This window comes from Fusarium venenatum, assembly GCF_020744135.1.
Source record: "Fusarium venenatum strain MPI-CAGE-CH-0201 chromosome Unknown EDB82scaffold_4, whole genome shotgun sequence".
Taxonomy (NCBI): Eukaryota; Fungi; Ascomycota; class Sordariomycetes; order Hypocreales; family Nectriaceae; genus Fusarium; species Fusarium venenatum.
In genome coordinates, this window is record NW_027072132.1 from 885383 (window position 1) to 905290 (window position 19908).

General features: G+C 46.1%; 7 protein-coding genes across 7 annotated transcripts; 2 read left to right on the plus strand and 5 right to left on the minus strand.

Moving 5' to 3' along the window:
* Positions 1–168: 168 nt before the first annotated feature.
* Positions 169–2287, minus strand: EDB82DRAFT_511535 (major facilitator superfamily domain-containing protein). Its single transcript, XM_065608903.1, has 5 exons — positions 1763–2287; positions 1690–1712; positions 1431–1642; positions 607–1382; positions 169–557 (listed from the first exon to the last, which is right to left on the minus strand). Exons 1-5 carry the CDS (start codon positions 1997–1999, stop codon positions 336–338), a joined length of 1470 nt encoding a protein of 489 aa, XP_065463188.1. The 5' UTR covers positions 2000–2287; the 3' UTR covers positions 169–335.
* Positions 2288–5885: 3598 nt separating this feature from the next.
* Positions 5886–7119, plus strand: EDB82DRAFT_528827 (uncharacterized protein; the record flags this gene model as incomplete). Its single annotated transcript, XM_025737041.1, has 2 exons — positions 5886–6058; positions 6108–7119. The coding sequence occupies 2 exons, from the start codon at positions 5886–5888 to the stop codon at positions 7117–7119; spliced, it is 1185 nt and encodes a 394-aa protein (XP_025591942.1).
* Positions 7120–7137: 18 nt separating this feature from the next.
* EDB82DRAFT_561073 (uncharacterized protein) lies at positions 7138–8949 on the minus strand (the record flags this gene model as incomplete). The annotated part of the gene is made up of 7 exons (XM_025737044.2): positions 7138–7729; positions 7782–7854; positions 7914–8100; positions 8154–8185; positions 8239–8244; positions 8304–8799; positions 8859–8949. 7 exons carry the CDS (start codon positions 8947–8949, stop codon positions 7157–7159), a joined length of 1458 nt encoding a protein of 485 aa, XP_025591943.2. The 3' UTR covers positions 7138–7156.
* Positions 8950–9536: 587 nt separating this feature from the next.
* Positions 9537–12123, minus strand: EDB82DRAFT_578827 (fungal-specific transcription factor domain-containing protein). The gene is made up of 5 exons (XM_065609987.1): positions 11979–12123; positions 11799–11930; positions 11050–11737; positions 10661–11000; positions 9537–10610 (listed from the first exon to the last, which is right to left on the minus strand). The coding sequence occupies exons 1-5, from the start codon at positions 12011–12013 to the stop codon at positions 9748–9750; spliced, it is 2058 nt and encodes a 685-aa protein (XP_065463189.1). The 5' UTR covers positions 12014–12123; the 3' UTR covers positions 9537–9747.
* Positions 12124–12269: 146 nt separating this feature from the next.
* Positions 12270–16414, plus strand: EDB82DRAFT_289118 (Hydantoinase B/oxoprolinase-domain-containing protein). The gene is made up of 2 exons (XM_025737046.2): positions 12270–15474; positions 15521–16414. Exons 1-2 carry the CDS (start codon positions 12370–12372, stop codon positions 16325–16327), a joined length of 3912 nt encoding a protein of 1303 aa, XP_025591945.1. The 5' UTR covers positions 12270–12369; the 3' UTR covers positions 16328–16414.
* EDB82DRAFT_289125 (uncharacterized protein) lies at positions 16404–17527 on the minus strand. The gene is made up of 3 exons (XM_025737047.2): positions 17221–17527; positions 17091–17168; positions 16404–17045 (listed from the first exon to the last, which is right to left on the minus strand). Exons 1-3 carry the CDS (start codon positions 17477–17479, stop codon positions 16501–16503), a joined length of 882 nt encoding a protein of 293 aa, XP_025591946.1. The 5' UTR covers positions 17480–17527; the 3' UTR covers positions 16404–16500.
* A 411-nt stretch (positions 17528–17938) lies between these two features.
* EDB82DRAFT_511552 (mannosyltransferase putative-domain-containing protein) lies at positions 17939–19857 on the minus strand. Its single transcript, XM_025737048.2, has one exon. It carries the CDS (start codon positions 19478–19480, stop codon positions 17987–17989), a length of 1494 nt encoding a protein of 497 aa, XP_025591947.1. The 5' UTR covers positions 19481–19857; the 3' UTR covers positions 17939–17986.
* Between the last annotated feature and the right edge of the window lie 51 nt (positions 19858–19908).

Here is a 19908-nt window from a genome sequence, read left to right on the forward strand (position 1 = left end):
AGGAGCAACAGCCACTTGATCTAAGCATATCCTATTATTAGACCATGATTCAGCTTCTACCAGAGCTGGGTCTAACCAGAAATCTGACTACTAGAGTGTTTCTAGACAAGAACATATTCCACGCTTCTCCACAGCAACGCTGCTTAACTGGGGGGTCTAGGATCAGATGAACGAGCACATCATCGGCACGACTGTTTACTACTTCAATTCACAGAAAGTAACAAGCAGTTTATAAAGACTGAGGTTTATCTAAATTTAATCGAGGCATCGCGGTATCGAGAAAAAATTGATATTAAAGAAATATCCATACACGCTTTCAAGTGATAGTATAGCTCTTAGTAAGTATAGTGAAACCTCGGGTTGTGCTCTCCCAACTCCTCAGCCTCTTCCTCAGTCAACCCCTGAACTCTCCAATCCTCCTTACCCTCATCCTTTCTCTTGTTCTGTCTTCGGAACCAAGCCCAAAAGGCAAGATAGATGAGTGAAGACATGGCCACCATAGCCATAGACACAGCATGACCCTTGACGAATCGAGGTCCCTCGTGTGTTTTGTACAGCTAAATCGATGTCAGTGAAAGCCTCTTAGACTGTAAACTATTAACTTACAAATGGAGCTGGAATACCTGCAGAGTTACCAATGGTAAGCTGCAAGCCTGTCGCAACAGTTCGCTTTCCGTAGCGAGGATTGTTACTAGGAAGCCAAGCAAGAGGCAATCCAACAATGACATACAATCCCATAGCAGCAAGGAAACATCCAAAATATCGAACTCCAGATGGAGCTGTGCTGACGAGGATGGCATACCCGACAGTACATACAAGACCAAGCGCAACAGTAAAAACAGCTCTTCGCTGCGTTCTGTCGGAAAACCAAGCAACAACGATGTACGTGACAGCACCCATAGCATAACAAGGAATAGTAAGAGCTTGAACCTGCGCGTTGTTCCAATCGCCCAGTCCGCGGATGATGGTAGGTAGGAAAGTGCTGTAGCCGTAAAGAATGGTATCACCACCAAATTGACCAATGCAAAAGAGCCAGATCTTCCAGTCTTTGAGACCAGCGTAGACATCTTCTTTGTGCATCTGGCTAGAGGATTTGGTGTGTCCAACTTGTCGTCGCATGCGGGCATCGATGAGTTCGCGTTCAGCGATGGTGAGGTAGTGAGCTGAGTCAGGGTCATCTGCGAGCCAGAACCAGACAGCGATTCCGAGGATGAATGTGGGAATGCCTTCGATGATGATGATCCAGCGCCAGCCGCGAAGACCTGCGACACCGTCCATGTGGCCGATACCGTAGGCTAAAAGTCCACCTAGGGATCCTGCTATGGCTGCACTAACGAAGAGATAACCGATTCGAAGGGCGTACTCCTTTTTCGTGTAGAACACTGATCAAATTAGTTTTGGTAGGTTTGGAGGAGAGATGCGAGGATTACTTGTGAGGTAGATGGCGAGACCAGGGAAAAGACCGCCCTCGAGAGCGCCCAAGAGGACACGGCATGCGATCAGACCCTTGAAATCCTTTACTATTCCGGTCAATGTGGCCACAATGCCCCATGAAACGGTGATGAAAGAGATCCATCTCGAAGGCGTGAATTTCTTGATGACAAGGTTCGAAGGCAACTCGCTTGCGATATATGTGACGAATCTGCCAACGTTAGACGACTCCCGCTCCAAACTCATGACACAACTTACAAGACGGAAACTGCAAGTTGGTACTAGGTATCCAAGTTAGTTGACGTCCCTTCAAACTCCAGTAAAAACATACCTGATCACCAACCAACCCAAGATCCTCCTCCATACCATAAAGTCTCGCATTTCCAATATTAACACGATCCAGAAAACTGAGTAGATACAAAAGCATAACAGGCGGAACAATCCACATGTCAAGTTTTCTCAAAAGAGCCTTTTCAGCTTCTGGGTCGATATAGACGTCATCCTGTCCTGTAGCGCGCTGCTCCTCGATCTCCTTATCAGGAAGGACATCAATAGGTTTGGAAGTCATTGTGGCGAATTATCTCACAAACCAAAAGAATGATGAGAAGGATGGATGAGAAGACGAAAAAAAGAAGAGGGTCTCTTCATTTAAGACCTCATGCAGATGCGCTTATCTCCGCACGCGGTCAAGTTTTGTTACTACCCCGGGAATTGTTGTATCTCGTGCTGGTGACCCCAGAATCTGGAGATAATGCTAACAGGGTTTACGTAGTGATCGGCGAGGTGACTTACCTAGTACAGTTTGGACCGGGATCGGCTTGTGAGGGATTTACCGTTGAGTTTGCCGGTTGTGCATGAATCGCGTACTCGGCAACTCAAAACTTGCCGGGTGGGTTCTATCTAGGTTGATAACGTCTTGGCTGATGGAATGTAATTCGGACAAGCAATCTCCATGTTCGGGTAACATCTTGAGGAACAACTCGGTTATGGTTGAAAATTGCCGCATAGATTTCGGACAAGAGATGACAACATCCATCTGGGATAAGTCCAACCATGAGGTCAATTTTGTTACAATGCATGGATTCCATACATTGACCATTCCAAGACCTGACCACCTGAAAATATGTAGTATGGCTGTAGATGCAAGATTTGCATTCATTGATTCATGCCGATGCTCTATACTTTGGGCTTCTGATATCCGTTTCCGACCTTCTACCCATAAACGTCAGTTTTCGACACCTCTTAACTAATACATCGCTCGAATCAATACTGCGAATCCAATCATACTTTACTGTCTGGCATGTCATTAACCACAGCCTTGCGCAGTCATTACTCCTTGGAGTTAACCCCTTGCCCTCGTCTCCGCATCAGCTTGCACTTGCATCTCAATGTTCCAAAACCTAGCAGTGCTGAAGTCGACTGACTTGAGAGTTACATCAACATGTAATAAATTGCAACACCTGTATGGAGACGACTCCAGCTCCACTTGGCAAGTTGAAGAGTCATAGAAAGCCTATGAGATTCATAAGAACGACAGAATAAGCTGGGAAGCCTCGCGAGCTTGCCCAGCAGAAGATTTTTCTCTGGAATTATAAGAATGTGATTGTTATACCACACTAGGCCTGGAACTCCTGTTATGTTTAGGAGAGAGTTTTCAAAATCTTGACTTATAATTTGGAAAGAATGCAAGCTGGACAGGCACCAATTAACATGATACGAAAAGAGTTAGGTTACTAAGGATTTAAATAACCAGGAATCTATCAAATTGGCAAATGTCTGGATAACTCTATAGCAATTCGAAGAAAACACTTTAAATTAAATAAACTATACCGCTATTGTGCTTGCTAGTAGTTATTATAGGGGCCTCTACTAATATTCACATCTATTATTTGATATACAGGATATAGCGTTGTAGTTTATATTGCACAGCCAGATGGGTTTGGGATAATTAAGAAACCGAATAACGTATTTGATAAGCGAGCGACGCAGATAAGCGAGCGACGCACTTTTCCCTCTTACATCTAACTTTTTATCTGATCAATTAGTTTTTAACAACCAGTAATGTCACAACCTTCAATTGAAGCAAGAACAGTACTAGCCCTTCAGGCCATTCAAAATAACCCAACATTAAGTACCCGACGCGCTGCAAAAATGTATCAGATCTCTGAGCCTAGGCTACGTCGCCGTCAAAATGGCATTCAATCGCGACGCGATTCTATCCCGAATTCGCGGAAACTATCTGATCAGGAAGAGGATGTAATAGTCCAATTCATTCTTGACCTAGATTCGCGAGGATTTCCCTCTCGATTGCGTTTTGTGGAAGAAATGGCTAATTCCCTTCTTGCTGACCGCGATGCGCCACCTGTTGGCACGCGCTGGGCTTATAACTTCATTAAGCGACAACCAGAGCTAAAGACGCGTTTATTTCGGAGATATGACTATCAGAGAGCTAAATGCGAAGATCCTACGATTATTCGTGGCTGGTTTCGGCTTGTAGAGAACACAATCGCAAAGTACGGTATCCGATCAGATAATATCTGGAACTTTGATGAGACCGGCTTTATGATAGGCATTATGCAGTCCGGAATGGTTGTCATAGGTGCAGAAAGGCAAGGAAGGCCAAAATCAGTGCAGCCAGGAAACCGTGAATGGATTACTGTGATCCAGGCGATCAGTGCCGAAGGTCAATCGATCCCACCGTTTATCATTGGTGCAGGCCAATATCATCTTGCGAATTGGTACCGAGAATGCAACCTCCCCGGCGATTGGGTTATTGCATTGAGCCAAAATGGATGGACAAATAACCAGCTAGGTCTTGACTGGCTGAAGCACTTTGATAAGTCTATAGCTAAGCGAACGAACAGTCGCTATCGCCTCTTGATCCTCGATGGTCATGAAAGTCATCACTCTGTCGAATTCGAGAGATATTGCAAGGACAACAAGATCATTACCCTCTGTATGCCTGCTCATGCATCTCATCTACTTTAGCCTCTTGATGTTGGGTGCTTTGCAGTGCTTAAGAAGGCATATGGGCAAGAGATAGAGCATCTGATCAGATGCTCTATAACCCACATTTCCAAGACCGAGTTCTTTGACGCCTTTCACGCCGCTTTTAAAGCTACTTTCATTGAAAGAAATATACGAGGAGGCTTCAGAGGGGCCGGGCTTGCTCCCTTTGACCCTGAGCATGTCATCTCGAAGCTTGATGTGCAGCTACAGACCCCATCGCCTCCAAAAGAGGCAGCTGAACCTTCCACTCCTTGGACTTCAAAGACCCTAACGACAGCAAATGAGGCTCAATCTCAGACTGAATACCTAGAGAGTCGAATCAGAAGGCATCATAGTAGCTCTCCAGAGTCAATTATTGAGGCTATCCAGTCTCTTACTAAGGCAGTAAAGAGAACTATGTATGAGACTACCCTTATGAGAAATGAGATCCGAAACCTTCGCGAGGGAAATGAGAAGCTAAGCCGGCGCCGAAGGTCAAAAAGAACTAGGTTACAGAAAGGAGACCCTACAACTGTAGAGGAAGTATCACAAGTAATTGATCAGATAGATGTTGATATGCAGGTAGTGGGCGAGTCATCGAGAAGTGGTGGTCGAGGAAGGTCGGTCAGACCGGGTATTCGGCGATGTGGTATATGCGGCAAGACCGGGCATAATGCAAGGACCTGTCAGGTAGTTCTGGAGGCATCCGGAGAAGAGTATAGTGAGTGATTTTAATTGATCAGATAGGTTATTGTAGTTTTGTTATGTAAATAATGAAAGGGGTAGGGAAAAGTGCGTCGCTCGCTTATCTGCGTCGCTCGCTTATCAAATACGTTAGCTATTAATATATATACCCGGGTATTTATAAGCAAGACTCTCAGTAACGTACCGTAATATTCCGTCAAATTGGTCGAGAAAAGTAAGACAACCAAGGCAGCTACAGCGGGGTATGGGCAAGGCAACTTGAGACTTGAGCAAATCAATGATATCCTCTCTCCCTTTGTCATCCGGGCTAGATGGTATATAGAAGTGATTGACACGGCAAGGCCCTGTGACGTGCCTCAGTCGGCTTACTTTTCTCGACCAATTTGATGGAATATTACGGTATTGTCATATTTATATCGCACTTACTTAGCCCTCTCTTACTCTCAATTTACTACAGCCTAGGTAGATCTTTGGAATGAAGTCGTAATCCGTCCAGGTGATTGGCATGTCGGAAGCCGAAGGATTGTTTAGCGGGGTTTTGGTTAGAACTAAGGATCAAGACCAGACCAGAAGCTCACTAGATCTACAGCGCATTCACTAAATGGTATCTCGGGCGGAAGCTAGCTTGATACGCTTACGAGTCCCTATGTTTATCGATACGCTCAGATCAGACCCTCCTGATTTCCATTAAAGGGTGCTTACCGGTAGTCCCGGAATGCATGATTTTTCAACACCACTTTCTCTCTCGTATGTCGTATGCCATGGCTTCCGACGGCGGATATATTATCCCTTCTAATCAGTCCTCTGATGGATCCTCCGATCGAAGCTCTAATTCTAGTCCTGGTCCAAATATCAATCTTAAAAAACACAGACGATGCTTAGCCAATGTCCGAAGACATTATCCCAAGTATATTATTCTTGTCTTGGTTTTCGGGTTAGCCTCTCTGTTCCAACTCCTTACCTGGTCTTGACTGACAAATAAGATATATCGGTCAAACGGCATACTTGGTTTGGCTTCGGAATGGATTAGCTCGTATTGCGAATGATCCTTATGATAATCTGTTCTATAACCTCAACCGCAATAGCCCAGAAATTTGGGATGACCAACACCAAGCCTTCCTTCGCAATGTCGATCCAGTTCCTGTCCACTCACACAACGACGAAAACCGACACATCCCTCTTTTTGAAGCCCTCGGTTCTGGCTGCGTTAGCGTAGAGGCCGATGTTCACCTTGAAGACAATGACCTACTGGTTGGACATTCTGGAAATGGCCTACACAAAGAAAACAATCTGTCGTCCATGTATCTGGACCCAATCAAACGAATTTTAGAGATGCGGAATCCAGGCAATGACACCCGTCGAGGAGTCTACAACCGTCATCCCGATCAGACACTTATTCTTTTGATCGACCAGAAGAAAGGAGGCCAGGCGCCTTTTGATAAGCTAAATGAGCTGCTACAGCCCCTACGAGATTTGGACTTCTTGACCTACTGGAACGGCAACGAGAGGATCATGCGGCCGCTGACGGTGGTGGCTTCTGGTATGGCTCAATTCCAGTACGTCATGGGATTGAACGCAACCCATAGAGACATCTTCCTGGACGCACAGCTTTGTTGTCTTATCGGCATAGACGATGATTACAGCAAACCTACCTACCGCTATAATCAGGCTAATTCGTACTTTGCATCAACGCGGTTCAGCGATGCTCGGTTGTATTCCTGGAACAGTCATCTCAAAGACAAATCAGCCGCTGATTTGGATATGTACGGCACTGATATTGACCGAGCTAAAGTAAGGGGCTTGTTGACACGATATTGGGATACCCCTTCAGAACCATCCAACATCAGAGATGTTGCCTGGAGGTGGTTGGTAGACTCTGGGGTTGATATATTGAATATGGATGACTTGGGCATTGTGAGGCAGAGAGCGAAGGGATGGGGAAGTATTAGACACTTGGACAACGATTTAAAGCCTGGAGACAAAGATTTGAAGTAGTTGTAGTATTATTGACACAAGACTCCATTTCAACCTTCTACCCATAAATAGTTGTGGTTGCCACATGAACAGTCACCAGCGGCGGTTCTATTACTTCAGCCTTGGTAATGGTTACAGGAATTGTGTCGTATTCGGAGACGGTATAATAATCCACTTCAGTGACGATTTCAGTTTGTAGATCGGTCTCCAAGGCAGTCTTGATGTTGGTGGTGTAGATAGTGTTGTGGTTTGTAACATGGACACTGAGGACGTTCGTAACAGTCACTGTCTTGACATGGGTAACAGTGATAGTAGCAGGCTGAGTGATGGTAGCACTATGACGGTCCGTCACAGTTACAGTGTTGTAGCCTGTCTTTGTTGTAGTCTTGAAGTAGGTTAAACCAACGGACCTGCGAAATGTTGTGGTTATATATTTCCTTCTCTTGTTATAAACCTTTGTATGGCTCGTTACCGTGACCGCCTTGAACTTGAGGGCTTTCACTACTGAAGTAGCTGGAGCAGCTGGTTTGTTGGTAATATGGCATGAACAAGCCCTGCTCACGTCGCTAGCACCCTTGAGCGGTATGTATGCAGGGATTCTTTTGTTGACCTGCGCGACTCGTTTGAGAGGCTTTAGGTAAGGGTTAGCTAATTCTAAAATGCCCAAGTTGACTTGAGCATACCTTTGTTTCTGCAGGACAAGCCATATCGAAAAAGATAAACTGGGAATTGGAACCCCGGTTCATATTGACATACCTGGACATCGTTAGTACTATAGGACTGAGTTTTCTGAGGATGTCAGAAGGTCTACGAACGACAGTACACCAAAGCATAAACACATTGAGTAGGCTTGGGGCATCGAATTTGAATAGACAAAGCTAAGAGCTCCAAGCTTGGTTGAACAAAATTCCTTGCATGAGCTGAAGCTGAATCGGTTGAATAGGAGAATTTGCTGAGCAATACCCTCAGACTTCCAAATGCCTCTAGCACCACAGGTATATTCTAAGTAGTTATTTATGAGTTGTCATCTACAGCGGATGAATTATATATCTTACCGAATGACACTGTCGTTGTAGCAGCGTCCTCTCTGTTGAATATTAGCAACAAATGTCTCCTGGCCTCGACGTAATTATGGCTTACGTGCGACTATGGCGGGTATCAATCAGCCGATACCTATAAAACACACGATTAATATAGAGACTCACGTAACAGTGATAGTAGTTGGAGCTTCTTCTGTGAGTTGCATAGTACTAGTGCTTGTAATGTCCTGGGTAGATGTTGTGTAGACGGTAGCTGTGACCGTGGTGGTAAAATGCCGAGTTACATGCTTTGTGACTTGGGCTGTACCCATCTTGGTCACTCGAGCCGTATCTGTATTCGTTATCCTATTTGTTTGGGTGCCTGTTATCTTTTTGGTCTTGAAGTTGGTGATACTAGCAGTTTTTGTTTTTGTGAGTGTTATCGTCGCGGTCCTCATTACTTTAACTCGGGAGATATGTTTGACTATAAAGTGGACTTTCTGAATAACAACTAGTCTCACAGACCTTGTCATCCATTTCGTCGTTGTGGCGCTAATGACAGGCGTGATCGTGGAGGTCTTGGTGGTTTGAAGATATGTTGAACAGAAAGCAGAACCATCAGCCTTGTGACTTCTCAGCGCTTTGAGATTTTGGTCACCAGCCTTGCAAATTGGGATGGCACCTGGAGATTTGTTAAGATGTTTCTCTGGTAGGCCTTGGCAGGCTTCAGTTTCTCCATACTCATTGCTTTTTTGTCAAGGCCATGACTAGTAGGGAACGTGCTGACTGCACCAACCCACAGTACCGTAACGATTGCTTTAAATGGGAGCATTTTTGGGTCAACACATCGTACGGGAGAAAGAGAGATATCAAATACATTACGGAAATAACAATCACGGCCATGATATATATATCGTTTCACCACATATCTAAAGTCGGTTCGCCCAATGCATCGTTCTCATCGGGGCTTTTACCACCAACACAGCGCCAAGAGAAATAATCCAATCGTAGACCCAACAGGAAGATGAACTCAGCTCTCAGCTGGTATATAAAGCCAAGCCATCGAGACCTTTCGATACCCCGGATTTGTGCTCAGAGTTTCTGACAGACATTCTAAAAGCGGGCTAGTCTATTATGCTTACATTCCTCGTCAAATTGTGAGATACTTATGCTCTAGGCACATTGTCAACAAGCCGGTTTCAAATGGCACTGGAATTCGGACTTGTTATGGGAATGTAAAGCCACTCAGCTTATTTCAGGATCTGATTCAACAACCGTGATGTCTTGTTCGTTATCAATTCTGGTCTAGTCTCCCTTCTCGGAGATATTGATAACGTGTTTCCATTCATTGTGGGTATGATGAGCTAAGATGAAACGATGCAGCGAGATAAGAAACACAATCTTTATCCATATAATCTCATGATATCGTTTAGCGAGTTATGCCGAGATCGGGTAACAGAGACCAACGACAAACTTCGTCCAGAACAATTAGCCGTTCCTCAGAGTATTAATAAAACTGGCCGGTGGAAGCATAAGAGACGAAATTAGATTAGGCAGTTTATCTTTATACCGTCTAGCTTTAAAGCCATTCTCTCTTATTACCGTGTAAAAGAAATTGCGAAACAGCATTCTACCTAAACAAAAACTGATCCTCAATCTCAGAAGCAAACTCCTTCAGCGTTCCATCCTCTGCAAAAAGAATATCCAGCCATTGAACCTGATTCCCATCCAAAAAGCTCCCAATAAGTGGATTTCCTAGGATATCCACATTATCATAATCAACAACCCCAGTATTACAATCTGTATCCATGCTCATCGGTGTTTGGAACGGTTGGTTTTGGCCCGTAGACGAATCGAGGTTCTCATTCGGCGAAGGTGGTCTTGTAGTAGGCGGTACACCATCTAAACGACCCGTTGCTCTGAGTGTTGAAACTCGAGTTTGGATATGTGATAATCTTTCGCAAAAGTCCACGGCTGGGATGTTTCCGTCGTTTTTCAAGGAGCGTAAAACACTCAGTAATGTCTCGAGATGATCAGAGTTTACAGCTGTGGGTTTCATGACGGCTGACATGATGAGGATCATGGCTGCCGAAAAGATATGATGTGCGTCCCAATATCCAAACGTTGCGATGCTGCCATCAAGGAATAGTCCTTCAACGATACGACTTGACGCCTGTGCAGCATTAACACAACTCTCTGCTAAAGCTAGTGTGATGGATGAGACGTTTTGTCGAGGCGGAGCATCGTCTCTTGGTTTGGGCCCAAGTTGGAACTGTGTCTTGAACAGATGCAGTAGGACGGGGCGAGTCGTTTGTATGATGCATTGGTTGTATGCAAGGTGAAGACTTGCTACCGGTCTGGGAGTTCCACGTTCTTTGACGCGCATGTCGGGGCGTAGTTCATCGTGCCATTCTCGAAGTTGTTTTAGTATACCATGTACCTGATGGATATAAAGACCATTCGTAGCCTTTGGTATACCGTAGATGTGTGTCACTGACAAATCAGGTTAGCCTTTGCAAGAGTGCCTGTAGTAAAAGACTCACAAATATTCCCAATAATTCTCGCCAGCTTAATATTGGTGATAAGATTCTGCGGGTCCAAAAACTCTGCCATCTCATCCCTCGTCAAACCCTCCTGACTCGGCATTTCCACGTCTATATCTTCGTCTCTGACTGTAATCGGCTGGCCAAGCTTGGATGCGGAGAAACGATCGAAAAAGTACAAAACCCACCATGTCCGTGTTCGACTTTCTCGTTCCACTGGTGTGAGGGTTGTGTGTCGTGACGCAGATCTATGCATACCAAGACTTTGGGCTAGACGCATGGCGATGCCGCTGTAGCAGTATGCTGTTCGGATGCGACCTAACACATTGGAAGCCCAGGCCTGTCCAAATGTTAACGAATGAAGTCCAGAAAAAAAAAAGGATACTTGCCAGTAGTGTGAGGACTTCTACTTGCATCAAAGACGGCTCTTCGTAATAATCTTGGTTCTCCTGCAATAAACTCACAGCTCTCACGTAATAATTCGTTCCCGGCACTCTATTGTTATCCCCAACGCCTCTTCTATGGGTATATATCTCACCCAAAGCCATAAGAGCATAAAACTTGCATAACCACAGCGACGAAGGTACCATCTCTCTTCGATACACAGCATCAATCTCCTTCATAAAGGTGACTTCAAGAAACAAAGGGTGGTAATTCCCAATGAAACGTCGCGCCACGTTGAGGAGTAACTTGACGTGCATTCGCTCTGGAAACTCCGAGCCTTGTGCCGCAGGTAACCTTGTGTATGTGCTGAGTCGGTGATAATTCGATAGACCAGCCGTCGAAGGAGTATATGTGTCGTCGAGACATGATAAGAGTCGGTTACTAAAGGCTGCACATGAAGCTTCACCTATGAAGCCTGGTTCGGAGGACCGTTCTTGGATGGGCTTTTCGGGTTGTCTATCGAAGAGCGGGTTGAAGAGGTTACTCTCTTCTTTCGATAGTGATGGCGGATCGTAATCATTTTGAAGGCGTTGATTGCTCAGGGGAGTAAAGGTTGTTTCGGTCTCTGGTGTTTGGTTGTGACTGGCAATGGCTTGGAGCTTTCGACTATCTTCTTCAAGCTTTTTTAGATAACTACCAAACATATTGTCAGCATAGATTTGGACTAAATTCATGGTTACTTGAAGGTATTTACCTTTCAGAAACTGGAATCTTGCGCTCTTTGTTGGCGGGAAACTCACATTCACCCGCCCTACCTGTTGAACTACAAGTCTGACACGGCTTGTCACCAGAACACTTGATCTTTTGTGAATGGCACCTATGACAACTAATAACAATCAGACTTAATCACTGATAATCAAGGATTCGTTCTCACGCAGCTAAAAGTCTTCTTGGACGTCTTGTGCTCATTTCGTCCAGTCTCCTGGTAAAGTGATTGAGTAATGAAAATGCTTCCCAAGGTCTGGGGATATGCGGGTCTGTCCGGGGTAACAAAGACTTATTTGGGAACGTTGATGATGCCGAGTGGAGATGTCATCGGCAAGTTCAAAGTTGCCGGTCGTGATAAGTCGGCTTGACACAAAATTGCCGATGAGTAATCAATCTCGGAACCAATTGCCCGTGTTTGGTGGCAGGCACTGAATCCACTCACTTACACTACCCCAGACTCTTTACTATAATACAGACATCTTCAAGCCAAACATCAAAATGCAATTCATTCAACTCATTCCTCTTTCTCCGATACCCCCTTAGCTTTTATTCCCACAATGTCATCTCAAGGTATCCGCATCGCTATTGACCGCGGTGGCACATTCACAGACGCCTGGGCTCAAGTCCCCGGCCGACAAGAGCACATTGTCTTCAAGATTCTGTCCGTCTGTCCAGATGAATACGACGACGCGCCTACAGAGTGTATCCGACAAATTCTAGAAAATGCGCTAGAAACCACAATACCAAAGGGTTCGCTACTGGACCTTGACCCCATCGAGTCTATCCGCATGGGAACAACAGTCGCTACAAATGCACTCCTTGAAAGAAAGGGTGATCGCGTAGCTTTCCTCGCCACAAAGGGATTCAGAGATGTTCTCCTTATCGGAAACCAGGCAAGACCAGACCTGTTTGATTTGTCTGTCAGACGTCTCGAGCAACTCTACGAGACTGTCGTTGAGGTTGATGAGCGTGTTACAATTGAAGGTGCAAGCGAAGCACCTTCAAATGGTCCAATCGATGTATCTTCAGATCCAGCTCTCTTCGTTGGTCAAACAGGCGAAGTTGTGAGGATTATGAAGAAGCCAGACCTTACCGCTGTGCGCGCCGACCTCGAAAACCTCAAAACCCAAGGCTTTAAGAACATTGCTATCGGTCTCATGCACTCCTACACATACCCCGACCACGAGCTACAAGTTGCCAAGCTCGCTGAAGAAATGGGCTTCAAAGTTTCTGCCTCTTCGGTTCTCCAGTCCATGGCCAAGTACGTGCCTCGAAGTCAATCCGCGGTCGCAGATGCATACCTCACGCCAATGACGTTTGCATACCTGGATGGTTTCAGAAAGAACTTTAAGGGTCAATTGGAAGACGAGAGTGCTAATAAACTTCTCATCTGCCAGTCTGACGGTGGTCTTACAAGCTGGTCCAAGTTCACTGGACTAAGAGGTGTTCTCAGTGGACCTGCGGGAGGCGTCGTCGGTTTGGCCAGGACATGCTACGATGACGCCGACGGTACACCTGTTTTAGGCTTTGACATGGGCGGTACAAGTACAGATGTCGCTCGATACTCTGGTGCTTTGGAACACATATTTGAGAGCACCATTGCCGAAGTCACAATCCAGACTCCCCAGCTTGACATCAACACAGTCGCTGCAGGCGGTGGCTCCATTTTGGCCTGGGAGAATGGCCTTCTCAAAGTCGGACCAAGCAGCGCCGGCGCCAACCCTGGTCCTGCATGCTACGGTCGCGGAGGTCCTTTGACAGTCACAGACGCCAACTTTCTCCTTGGCCGAATCATCCCCGACTTTTTCCCTCGACGATTAGATCGGGAGATTGTCAGAGAAAAGTTCGCCGCTTTAACAGAGACAGTCAACAAGGAAAAGGATGGTGGCGAACCTTTTACATCCGAGACATTGGCCCTTGGATTTCTCTCTATTGCCAACGCTACCATGACTCGACCCATTCGAACATTGAGCGAAGGTCGTGGATATGGTGCTTCGAGTCATAATCTTGGATCTTTTGGTGGTGCAGGTGGTCAACACGCTGTTTTCATTGCTCGAGATCTCGGGATCAAGCGAGCCATTATCCCATGTTACTCCAGTATTCTTTCTGCCTACGGCATGGCCCTCGCCGACGTCGTAGTAGAGAACCAAGAGCCCTCCGCTATTACCTTTTCCGAACAGGTCGTCCCCGAGATCAAGGCCCGTCTGGAGTCTCTCTCCTCCAAGGGTTCTCAAGGTCTTGAATCGCAAGGCTTCGATGCCGCGTCTACTCAGCATGAGTACTTCCTCAACATGCGCTACCAAGGAAGCGACACTTCTCTTATGATCTCTGTATCAGAGAACGTCGCTGAAGCAGGTGTGGCTTTCACAGCGAGACATACACAAGAGTTTGGCTTCTCCCAATCTCGCAATATCCTGATTGATGACGTCCGTGTTCGAAGTGTAGGCAAGTCGCGCGTTCTCAACATCTCGAGTCCTTTCGAGGAATTGAAGAAGTACAAATCCGACGGTCTGACTCCCGTTCCTACGCCCATCTTTTCCCGAAAGATCTTCTTTGAGACACACGGTTGGACAGAGACTCCTGTTTACGAGCTCAAGTCCATGAGTCCTGGTGTACACATCACAGGTCCAGCCATGATCATCGACAAGACACAGACCATCGTGGTAGACCACCTAAGCAAGGGAGTTATTCTTCCAGAGCACGTCATTCTCGAGGTCGACAAGGCAGAGAAGCAAAATGTAGCAACTGAAACCGTCGATCCTGTTACACTTAGTGTCTTTGGACATCGCTTCATGACTGTCGCTGAGCAGATGGGTCACACCATGGAAAAGACATCCATCTCTGTCAACATCAAAGAGAGACTGGACTACTCATGCGCCATTTTCTCTGCCGACGGAGGCCTTGTGGCCAATGCACCACACGTTCCCAGCCATCTTGGCTCCATGAGCACTGCCATCGCATACCAAGCAAAGCGATACAAAGCCGGTGAGCTCAAGCCAGGTGATGTTATCATCAGCAACCACCCTCAAGCAGGCGGTACCCATCTCCCCGACATCACCACCATCACACCCGTTTTCGACGATGAAGAGAATCCCAAGGAAATCATCTTTTTCGTTGCCAACCGTGGTCATCACGCCGATATTGGCGGAATCGTCCCTGGTTCTATGCCTCCCAACTCGACGGAACTCTGGCAAGAAGGTGCAGCTATCGAGTCCTTCAAGATGATCGATCAAGGCATCTTTGACGAGGCCGGTCTTATTAAGCACCTCTACGAAGACCCTGCTTCATTCCCTGGTTGCAGTGGCACACGTACTCTTACAGAGAACATTGCCGATCTCAAAGCTGCTGTGGCTTCCAACCAGAAGGGTATCGAGCTGATTCGATCTCTGATTAAGGAGTTTACCTGGCCTGTTGTCCAGTTGTATATGCATGCTATCCAAGATAACGCTGCGCAGTCTGTGAGGGATCTACTGAAACAGATTGCTGCCAAGTATGATGGTGTTCTTGAGGCAACCGAGTATAATGACGACGGTATTCCATTCAAGCTCAAGGTCACTATTGACAAAGAGACTGGTGAAGCAGTGTTTGACTTTACTGGTACTGGTCCTGAGCACTCTGGTAACCTGAATGCGCCTCCTACCTGCTCATACTCTGTCATCATGGTATGTAACCCAACTGCACTACAAAACAATAGCTAACAAATTCCAGTACTGTCTCCGATCAATGATCAGCACCGACATCCCCCTAAACCAAGGCTGTCTCAAACCCATCAAAGTCATCTGCCCCGACAACACCATCCTCTCACCCTCCCCAACAGCAGCAACCGTAGGCTGTACAACCGAAACATCCCAAAAGGTAGCCGATCTCGTCCTTCGTGCGTTTAACGCAGCAGCCGCTTCCCAAGGAACAATGAACAACCTCAGTTTCGGCTGCGGCGGCACAGACCCTGTTACAGGCGAAGTAACAAAAGGCTTCGGTTACTACGAGACTATCTGCGGAGGCGCAGGTGCAGGATTAGGATGGCATGGTGCCAGTGCAGTACACACTCACATGACAAACACACGCATCACAGACCCCGAAATTCTCGAGAAGCGATACCCCGTTATTCTCCACGAATTCTCCATTCGTAAGGGAAGCGGCGGTGATGGCAAGTGGCGCGGAGGAGATGGTTGTGTTCGCGAGATGGAATTCCGCATGCCTCTTCAAGTTTCTGTTCTTACCGATCGAAGAGTTACGGCGCCGTATGGACTTGAAGGAGGAGGTGAGGGACAGAGAGGACAGAATATCTGGGTTCGAAAAGACCCTGTTACGGGTGCTACAAGACAGGTTTCCCTAGGACCGAGAAAGACGTCGCATTTCGGAGTGGGTGATCGGGTGATTATTCTTACGCCTGGTGGTGGTGGTTATGGATCTGCTTTGGAGAAGGCGGATGAAGAGGTTGTGAGGAAGGATGCGAGATCGCTTTTGACTAATGGAAGTTTGGGTGTTAGACATAGTATCGCTACTGGTAATTAGGGTGTAAATAACAAAAGAAGATAATTATTGCTATTGCTATATCGCTCCTGTTGGTACTCGGATCATATCTCCTTGTAGTCTAAAGCTTAGTTCATGGGTGTAGTATTACAGTACTCTAGATGCAGGTCATATCTATAAAACAGGACTCCCCTCCAACTCTGCCTTTGACAGTCTTAAAACTTGTGAATCTGACTCTTCTCAAATCCAATCTCTCCCAAAACTCCCTTCCCCCTTCCTCCAACAAGCACATCCTCCATCTCCTTAGGTCCACACACAAAAACCTTTGTATCCCTCCCGACCTTTGACACCAGCACCTCCTCCAACAACGTCTTATCAACCCTCCCCTTCCTCAACTCCGACCCCTGTGCAGGATTACTGACAGTATACTTGACTTCAAACCTCTCAGGAAACTCTTTTGCAAATCCATCAAGTTCTTTCTTGAGTAGAACATCCTCATCTGACTTTGCCCCAAAGATGAGCGTCATACGTGTCTTTTCCTCGGGGTCGCGAAGAATGCCCTGGGCGAGTTGAAAAAGAGGTGTGATACCGCATCCACCTGCTATGAGGGTTATGTGAGGAACGTTGTTGGTCTTCCATGCTGGTTTTGATGGGAGGGATGTGAAGGAGAGGGTATCACCTGGTTGGAGGGAGTGGAGATAGTTGCTGCCTTTGCCGTTGGGGTATTTCTTGACGAGAAGATCCATATATCCTGGTTCATCTGTGGATATTAGCCGTGTTATTTTATGGTGTAGATAGACCTTACCTGATGGTGAGATGGGACTATAAGGTCGAGGTGTGGGTAAATACGACCCCTTGGGCCAAGTGAGCGTCAACAAAGCCGCTACAAAACTGAATCAGCATCCAAATAATACCATCTTTTAAGGGCAACATACACGCTAGTGGAAGTCCAGTGATGGCAGTTTCTTGTGGTAGCTTGAACCGCAATCGTTTTGTGTCATGAGACTCATACTCAGAACTATGCAGCGGCAACTTGACCGAAGCAAATCCGCCACCGAAAATCTTTTGGGGAGAATTCGACTCTGCGACTGCTGTGCTGAACATCATTCTTGAAAGGACGCCTACTCCAATTGCGCTGGCTGTAATAGTTGCGATTAGAGGCACAGGCCGGGATAGTGATAAACGAAGAGCCATGTCTGTGAAAATGAGGAATTGAGTGTTTGAGTATAATCTGTTAATCCAGTAAACTCTTCTTTCTTATATGTTCTTTTATTCCTATTGTTATGGGCTCATTTTCGGAGGTTTGTCGTATTGTTTTCCGGATGACGGTCTTCGGTCTTAGTGAATTGTCCGACGATGGGGACCCACTCCGGACCCGACTTTCTTGAACCGTTCCGGAGTCGGGAAATTCGTTCAAAATCCGACCTATTCTGCAGCCCAGACAATCGGTAGCAGAAGAATTGACAGTTAAGCTTTAGACGATAAAAATAAATAACCTAAGAAGTATAGTCTAATTAGCATAAAGTGGTCTAGTAGTTTAGTCTCTTATGCTCCGGGCAGACTACTTTTCAAGTACCCTGATGCCAGGCTACAGATAACAATACCCAGAATACAATAAAGAATAACCATTTGCTTTCATAAATATGACATAATACTGAATCATTCAATTGCTAATCATAATGTTGTACTATTCCTTCTAGTCTATGTAGATGGTATGAGATCCAACTTCTCATCAACATCCTTAGCAACATCAATCGCCCTCCTCAAAATATCCTTCTCTTCGGCTGATAACTCACTGGCTGTCTTTCCAGCCATACAACTCATATCCTTCTTGCTTCCACCCTTGTGCCAAGTCTGATCAATCATCCAATGCGTCGGGACTTCAAATTCCGTTTGATTGACGGCTTTGTTCTTGAGTAAACCGCCATTATACCAAAGCAATTTCTCGTCTTGGTCCACATGCGCTATAACGAAGCTACACACGCGAACTTCTTCTTTCTTGTCGTCTGGTGCGTCTTTCAACCAACCCACGATACCACCATAGTGTGGCGAAAAAGAGTATTTCGATCCTGTAGCCTCGAACCCAATCCACCAACTCTCTTTATCACCATACGTAATCTTATACGTAACTTCGTTCCTCACTCTATCCGAGTTCTGCCATCCGATATGTATCAATCCAAGCAGGACATCAAGCCTGGACTTGTCAACTACCACAAGACCCGAATCTCCCTCTTCAGAATAGCGTTCCGTCCATACAAGTGATTTGTCTATTTCGGGGCTGGGATGTTTGATCTGATCATGCCACCAATCTTGTCGATCAGGAAACCCATTCTTCCAAAGGAGTCGATCATGGAAGAGTAACACCCCAGTCTCGTTGAATCGGTCTTGTTGGAGAAGTCGTTGCGGGTCTTGGAAGAATACTGCATCTGCGTCCAGAAGAATGACTTTTTCGTAGGAGCTTGCTAATGCAGCGAACGGTTTTATCGCCCAGCCTCCCTCTGCAAGTTTGAGAGATGTATCGTTGAAAACAGTGAGGACGTCCAGCATCTCAATCTCTACACCGTTAGCTGCTTGTTGGATCTTCTTTCTCCCTTGGGCGGACAAATCATCGTCTCCGGCGTATACGACCTGGATAGGAAGGGATGTGTTGTGGGCTTCTGTCAGAGATGCGATGAGATGACATGCGAATCGGAGGGTCTTGTCGCCAGTGGGAATGACAATTCCAGCTGGGGCAGTATAGCCTTTTGCGCTCATTGTTTTGTATGGGACATCAAGTCGGTCGTAGATGTTAGCCAGAGGCGGCGAAACACCATTTATCGAGTTAAGCCATGGGAATAGAGATTGGACCAAATGCCCAACAATCTCTGCTGTCTCTTGCTTCTCGTTCGTTTCATGGCCCGCCAATTCCTCAATCCACATTCGTAATAGTTGCGTTCTCTGACCCAATTCTCCGAATATCTCTTTCGGCTCGTCCTTCAACGGATAATCTACAAAGTACTGTGCGCCAAGTCTAATAGACTCTATACTTTTTAGATTCGAGTTTCCAGAAGTGCCTGTATATATATTTCGCAAAGGCGTTGGAGTAGAAAAGGAAACATCGCTATAGTTGTAGAAGATGGCTATGAGAAGCCAGACGAAGAGTATAAGTGCTGTGATCTTTACAGATCTCGCACCGGGGGATTGAAAGGAAAACATGACGAGAAATGAATATAGAAGGACATGGCGACGGTGGGAATAAACAATTGTATAGTAAATACGTTTATGAAAGATTCGTCATGCCCGGTCAGACTTCATTCCTTTAATTGCTTCTTTAGTGCTGTGATTGACGACGATAGCGACTAGATAAGGGGTGATGCACTAAAATAGGTACCGGTCCAGGCACTGATCCACTATCGAATTCCACGGACGTTCAGGGGTCAAAGCATCGGTTAGTGGGCAACAGAACCTAAAGTTAGCCCCTAAGCGTTAGGATGCCAAAATAAATAGCCTAAGAGCACGGTTTAAATATCATAAGCTGATCTACTCATTTTGTCTCTTAGGCCTCAGGTTGGTATGGCTTGCGTATGTTCAGCAGTCAGCATGTAGACGCGCGTCGCAGGATTAAATCCTGCTCGCTCACTACA